This window comes from Pseudochaenichthys georgianus, unplaced genomic scaffold (genome assembly GCF_902827115.2).
Source record: "Pseudochaenichthys georgianus unplaced genomic scaffold, fPseGeo1.2 scaffold_905_arrow_ctg1, whole genome shotgun sequence".
In the NCBI taxonomy this organism is placed as follows: domain Eukaryota; kingdom Metazoa; phylum Chordata; class Actinopteri; order Perciformes; family Channichthyidae; genus Pseudochaenichthys; species Pseudochaenichthys georgianus.
Window position 1 is genome coordinate 45001 of NW_027263439.1, and position 7500 is coordinate 52500.

The 7500-nt window shown below is 40.5% G+C and overlaps 2 protein-coding genes across 2 annotated transcripts in view; both read right to left on the reverse strand.

Moving 5' to 3' along the window:
* Positions 1-2192, reverse strand: part of LOC117444720 (dapper homolog 3) — a 15952-nt gene extending 13760 nt beyond the window's left edge. The window contains exon 1 of the mRNA XM_034080143.2: positions 1772-2192. Coding sequence (XP_033936034.1) covers positions 1772-2083 — 312 coding nt within the window. The 5' untranslated portion in view covers positions 2084-2192. The remainder of the gene's footprint in view (positions 1-1771) is intronic.
* Positions 2193-4986: 2794 nt separating this feature from the next.
* The window catches only part of gramd1bb (GRAM domain containing 1Bb), a gene marked incomplete at its 5' end in the record, with an annotated part of 6967 nt that continues 4453 nt past the window's right edge, over positions 4987-7500 (reverse strand). The window contains one exon of the mRNA XM_071202774.1: positions 4987-7500. This exon is cut by the window's right edge and continues 938 nt beyond it.

Below are 7500 nucleotides of genomic sequence, written 5' to 3' on the forward strand. Positions count from 1 at the left end.
CAGTAGCACCGGGGGTTTACCCTCTTGTTATATTACGGTTCGTTGGAATTGGTTTATAGTTACCATGCTTTCATTGTATTTTTATTATTTTTCTAATATTTTCTTTGTATTTCTTTTGTATTTACACACTTTCATTATTTTTAAATTGTATTTTTTAATAGTATTTTTGAATTATATTTTTATTATTTATTTATAGTATTTTTTAGTGTATTTTCATTTAAGTATTCTTACTATATTTCTAATATATTTTATTGCATTTCTATAGTATTTTTTATTGTAATTAAAATATTTAAAAACAAATATTGTATTTTTTATTATTTGAATAGTAGTTTTTAATTATATTTTCATTATATTTGTATTGCTTATTTCTTTGTGTTTTAATAGATTTTTTATTGTATTTCTATCGTATTTTAATCCATTTTATTTAACTCTATTTTATTAGTATTTTAAATTGATATTCATTGAATGTTAAAACATGTATGGTGTCCTGTGTGGATCAGTGAAGCCCCTCTGTACCGACCCTCAGACATATGAATGCATGCAGAGCGCAAAGCACCGTCTCCTCGGTGCGGCCTCGATGGGAGCCATTAGCATTCTGCTCCATATGCGCCTATTGTTGTGAGGAGGAGGAGGAGGAGGAGGAGGTGTGAAGAGGAGGTGGCTGATTTAATTTCTTTCCCACCCTTTCTTAATAATGGCTTCTCTTTGTAGCGGTGTTGGGGCAGCTTGGAGCAGAAACTCCAAGATACAAAAATAACGCAGCAAAAATAAGAAATAAAGCCTGAAGTGACATCGCGTGTTAGTTGTGTTTCTTTGAGGGCACGTGGGCTGTGCTTTGTGTTTATGTTAACCTTAATGTCTGCCTCGTGTTGTTATTGTATTCATGTTTCTGTGGTCTTCATTTGAACTTGTGTTCTTTCTTGCGAAGCACTTTGTGAATTGTATTTCAGAAGCAGTGCTCAGTGGCGCGGAACACTTTCTCGGAGGTGCTGCTGTCGTAAAGTCGTGTGTATCATGTTGAGTGTGGGAATCCTACCCGAAGAGCCATGATGTCATCAATCATCCGGAAGACAATTATGAATGTGAGTGAACATGTCGCGCGAGCTGAGGGAGTAACTGACTCGTGCACACAGGAGCCGGTTGAGCAGTGAAAGCTAGACGTCCCTGACGAGGAGACAATGGGCCGTTAGACGTGTGTGTGTGTGTGTGTGTGTGTGTGTGTGTGTGTGTGTGTGAGCTGCCCCGCCCCCTGGGTTCCTCACAGCCAAACATCTCGTTTCAAACAGAGCAGCTATTAATCAAGTGCAGTCGCTTCCCCGCAGACAGAGGTCGGCTCAGACAAAAGAGTCCCGGTCAGCCCGAACCCTCACCACCGGGAGAAGGTCTCAGTGATTCAGGCTTCAGCATTTAAATAAGAATGACATTTATTTGCATTTTTTATTGTGTTTTTCTGTATTTTCAATATAGTATTTCAGCAATTTGTATTTTTATGGTATTTTAATCGTATTTTTATAGTTTATTTAAAGTATTCATTACGACTATAGTATTTTTAATACTATTTACAGTGTATTTTCAAAGTATTTTTAGAATATTTGCATAGTATTTTTTTCTTCTTTTATAGTGTTTATATGTTTTGATTTTATTTTTATAGTATTCACTACAAAAAGTGTCGTATTTTATTCTATTTTCACAGCATTTTAAAATGAATATTTATAGTATTTTCATCTTATTAAAATGAAGTCTCTGACACAGAGAGTAAAAGGCTTCTCACCAGCTGCCTCCGGAGAGTCAGGTTCTCCTGCCCCACGCTGTCCTGAGGGGCTCCCTGAGGGTCTCTGTGAGGAGGAGGGTCTCTCTGAGGGTCTCTGTGAGGAGGAGAGTCTCTCTGAGGGTCTCTCTTCAGAGGAGGGTCTCCCAGAGCCAGTGCGCGCAGCACCAGGCTCTCCTGCCTCTGCGCGCGGAGCTCCAGCTCGTGCAGCTCGGTCAGACTCGCCTCGAGGCGCTCTTTGGTCCGGCTGCGTTCCACGATCACCGGGAAGGAGAACGCGCGGTGCATCTTTACGGTCCTTCTAAATCCTCTCATGCGACCCAAACAGAAGCGATTTAATCCTCGTGATGTTATCGCAGATTGAGGATATGTGCAGCCTATAAAAGCCCATGCTGCATCTTCCAGATCCCTGTGTGGCGCAGCATGTTCCCAGACATCTATGTGTGCTTTACATGTTCTGTCTGAGCAGCTGTCAAACACGGAGCCCCGCCCCCCCGGAGAGAGAGAGACAAGAGTCCAATCCCAGCCTCCATTGGACGCGAGGGGCTCCATGACGCGGTCCCCTCCCCCTTTGATTCATTACGACCTCACCCATTTTTACCCATCTCGGCCCGGGACTAATGGACTCCTTCGGGGCACGGGTTTTATTCCAGGCAGTAAATCATAAAGGTTCATTTTCCTGAAAGGACTTTAAGCCGCGGTGCAGAAACACAGAACAAGACGCAGACATGACGCAATAACAGAATGCAAGTAAAAGCATTCTGGTTCCTACATTGTAAAAATACTCTGTTCAAAGTTAAAGTTCAAAATGAGCCTATTTATTCACCTACTATGAATTATTCAATATCCGAATTTCAAAATATAGTACAAATGTTGGGATTTTAAGAATAAAGTCAAGATTTAGAGAAAAAAATTCAACATTTTCAGATTTTCAGAAAATAGTCAAAGAAAGTTGTGATTCTGAGAAAAAAGTGAGAATTTTTAGGAAATTCTTCTTTATTTTGAGAAAAAAGTGAGAATTCGAATCCGAATTTTTAGATTTCACAAAAATCCGAATTTTGGGCTTTTAAGAAAAAGTTAGCATTTTAAGAAAAAAGTAAAGAAAACATCAATATTTCGAGATTTTCATTAAATACTTCAAATGTTGCCATTTGTGCAATTTTCAGAATCAAGTCAGAATTTTTTGATTTCCTGAAAAAAGCCAGAATTTTAAACAATGACTGTTCAGTTAGCGAACAACCCAGCCATATATCAAACTAGATTATACACTTAGCTATTTAACAAAAAACAAACCCTTCTGGTGTATATCTCTTCTCTTTGAGATGAACGTATTTGTATTAATGGTCCTTATATAAAAGTCAGTGTATTATATTACAGATGTTTCTGTGTCAATATATTATATTAGTTTATTTAGCAGCTCCACCTTAAATAATCGTAACCCTCCCAGGTGTTTGTCTCAGCGATCTGCACCGGCCTCACTGAGTGACGGATGACGCGAGAAAGATTTTAGAAAAAAAAGTCAGAATTTTACGAAAAAGTCAGAATTTTGAGATTTTCAGAAAATAGTAAAAAGAAATTGTGATTTTGAGAATAAATGTCAGAATGATGAGACGTCGGATTCTGAATCCTTCGATATCCAGAATCTAGTCTAAGAAAAGTCTGAATTTAGAGAAATAAGTATTTTGAGATCTTGAAAAAAAGGCAGCATTTCGGGGAAAATTACAGAATTTTGCAATTTTCAGAAAATAGTAAAAAAGTTGTGATTTTGTGAATAAAGTCAGAATGATGAGAAATTTAGGAAAAAATCTAACATTTGTGAAAAGTTATCTTATATTATCTTACTTTTGGATTAGCTCAATATCAAAGAAGAAATGTATTTACTATCAAAATGTGTCCCTTAGATGATATGTATGTTTCTCTACGTTAAAGTGGACGCATCATGCTATACTTGAATAATATATTGTACGGCCATTCCTATAGAAAACATGTCTGCGAAGAAAAATACCAAACAGACCATGCATTTTAGCCACGCCTCCTTTCGCTCTATTTGCTCTTTTCCAGCCCTGTTTTTGCAGGGGCTGATTCTGAGAAGTCTTCTTCGCTGCTTTTGTGGCAGACTGCAGCGCCACCTACAGGCCTGGCATCTGTACTACAGCGTCTCCAGCGCTTTCGAGCGGCAATGGCCGTGGCTGTCTCCTCCTGATAGGTGGAGAGTTATAGGCGGAGCTCCTCGTTCCTGCCGTCAGAGATATTTCACATCTGGGTCAGATCCGTTTTTAGAGACGTGGGCACGGAGGAAAGAGAGGGTTGTGTTTTCTGACACTTGGTGAGTTCCCTGGAACACCGGGGACACATATTCATAAAAGACGTACACAGGTGCATTTTGCACGACAGGTCCCCTTTAAAGCCGACACATTATTATTGTCGAATAAACAAACTGCACTACGTTTAAAAATATAGCGTTACATATTTTATGAAATAAGTAAAATGTGTCAAAGTGTAAATAAAGTCTCCAAAAATAGCGACACAGTTTGTTTATTATATCTTTTTTATTCATTCTTCCAGTCTCTACTTCACATGAACCAGAACGCCGCTTTGTCTTCAGTCTCCATGAGGCATCGGCAAGAAGACCTACGCGCAGCGCAGGCTTGATTCTTCTGTCAGTGTGTGTGTGTGTGTGTGTGTGTGTGTGTGCGTGTGCATGCGCACTGCAGATATACACAACACACTTACAGCATATTCATCTCAAGCAGACATTTCACTCAAAGTTTCTCTAGAGATCAAACATTTTTCCAAATAAAAACAAACTTACAGAACTACACATCGTATCACTCGAAGAAGAGCATTCGCTCTGAGCTTGATCACGTTCAGCACGGCGTGTGTGACTACTGCCGTGTGCTAACCGAGGCAGTGAGCTGCGGGGTGTGTGAGTGTGTGTGTGTGTGTGTGTGTGTGTGTGTGTGTGTGTGTGTGTGTGTGTGTGGTGTGTGTGTGTGTGTGTGGTGAGCTGGGGTGTGTGTGAGAGTGTGTGTGTGTGTGTGTGTGTGTGTGTGTGTGTGTGTGTGTGTGTGTGTGAGTGAGCTGGGGTGTGTGTGTGTGTGTGTGTGTGTGTGTGTGTGTGTGTGTGTGTGTGTGTGTGATGTGTGTTGTGTGTGTGTGTGTGTGTGTGTGTGTGTGTGTGGGAGGTCCCAGCTTGGATTAGTTCACGTTGGACACCGATGGGAACATCTGGGGGGGGGGGGGGGCATTATGTGATTTGCATAATCGTGGAGATCTGTGAACCGAATGGATCTCCGCCGCGAGGCTCCAGGGCGAACCTAACGCGAGGAGGACGTGCGGGTCACAGCGGCTACATTACCAGCGTCGCTCAGGACTCGCTTCAGTGTCCCGAGATCACGATAAAACAAAGGAGAACAACCGACTGAACCAAGCGTTTCCAACTTCTCGCTCAAACCAGAATGAGAACGTCCTCTTTAAAACAGAACACATGGAATTCAAGCTTTTTGAAAACAAAATCCATTTCATCCAAAACACTTGAAAGCATTTCAACCGGCCTGTGTGTCGGCGCCTCATACGCGTCCCTGTACTCCATCAGGACGTGACTCCTATAACACAGAAGACACCTCCACCCTCTCGCGGTCAGGTCTTAAGGTTCCCTTCAGTGCCTTCTTCAAAGCTAATATACGCACACACAGCAGGGGTCCGGTCCTGCTCTCAATACGTCATTCAGAAACACTTTCACATAACGCAGGGGTGTGAAACTCAAGGCTTCACTTTGATGTAGCCTGCCATACCTCGCAAAGAATATAACACGTTTATTATACGGTTAAATGCCGCTTTACAGAAGCACATTGCCCATAAACTACATGTCCCACAATGCATCTCATTGTGTGACATGCGCACTGAAGAGACTTCTGCTTTCAGACGTAGTTAATTATGAAGTTATTACCCTGTCAGATAATAATCCAATGCGGAGACAATAATGTAATACATTATTTTATATATTTTTTTTTATAGTCTTAAAGTTTCAACCGGCCCTTTGAGTGCGACCATAATGCTGATGTGCCCGCCATGACATTGAGCTGGACACCCTGACATAATGCATTACAAGCCATTTGTAAGCAGTAAAAAACTAAATCCATCTTCTTCTAGAGATTGGAAACCACCATGGAGATTGTCAAACGAACGACAACACCCCGTCGTCTCTTAACACCCCGCTGCTGTGTCTTTCTTTCATTCTTCACCCGAAAAGGCTTTAAGGTGCTTTCTCTCTCTTTTTCTCTTTTAAACAAAGTCTTTCTTATTTTTGGAAGTGCTTTCGTCCCTAATATCTGTCTCTGTTGACAAACTCTTAAAAGATGCTCTAACCCAGTATATATAATACATGACATACGTGATAAATACTTCACTGAACAAAACATGATCATCTGTGAAAGTACATTTCTACATCTTTCTTTTGGTTCAATTTCACTTTTCATGCTTTCATTGCATCCAAGACAGAAACGGGGGAAGGGAGAGTATCGTATGTGTTCAAAGGAATAGTTTTGTGACCATTTGTGAAATATGCTCATTTACTTTCTTGCTGAGAGTTTTATGGGAAGATACCACTCTCATATACGAGGTCAATGTGTAGCTAGAGCCAGGCTATGGTTAACAATGACACCTCAAGGGGGAAATAGCTAGGCTTGCTAGCATACTGCCTGGTTAATATCTAGGCTTGCATCCAGCAGCTAGCCAGTAGATGGTTGGTTTAGCATTACAAAGGGAAATAACTAGGCTTGCTAGCATACTGCCTGGTTAATATATAGGCTTGCTTACAGCTTAGCTAACCAGCAGCTAGCCATTCGTTGGTTGACTTAGCAATACTAAAGGCAAATAGCTAGGCTTGCAAGCATGCTGCTAACTAGCAGCTAGCCAGTAGAGCCCGAAGAAAGTTGACATATTGACAGGAAATGGTTGCTAAGCTAACTAGCAGCTGGCTCTAATTTCATATTTAGCGTACTGACATAAAAGTGGTATCAACATGACAACTCAACATAACTTTCAGCAAGAAGTGAGATTTATAAATTCATTTGAAAACTATTCCTTTAGCAAAGACTCGTCAAGCCACCCGTGTGGGGACATCGACAAAGACGGCAAATGAAGGGTTCCTCTCCAAAATGTTTAATATCCTTTTACAAGACAAAGATAATGTATCTTGTAGATCAATGGTTGCACTTCCTTTTGAATGTGCTCTTCTGTGTGTCAAACACTATTTCATTCATATTTGAAGTAGGTGTAACTTTGTTTTCAAATGCTGGATATGTCATTTTGGATCAAAACTCTTCGATTGTAAACGGCGCCCGGCGGGGGCGGGGCTAATGCACGGCGACATCCAAACGCATCAGCATTCAAAAGGCAGTCTGGCTGCAGGAGCCAGACAATGAAAAGTAAGAAAAACACACGTGTGGAATGGTACAAATGTCAGACTTTACAGCACACACTTGTGCGCACATGCACGCACTCACACACACACGTGCACGCTCATCCTTGCACACTGGACATGTCACAGACATATCTGGCATGCATTTTTAGAAGAAAACACTTTAGATAGAAATTCTTAAACCGGTCTAGAGCTCTGATAATTTCTGTATGTACATAAATTAACAATAAATATAGGTAATGTTTATATATTTTGAAATATATATATATATATTAAATAATGAAATATTCTTATATTTCAAATATATTCA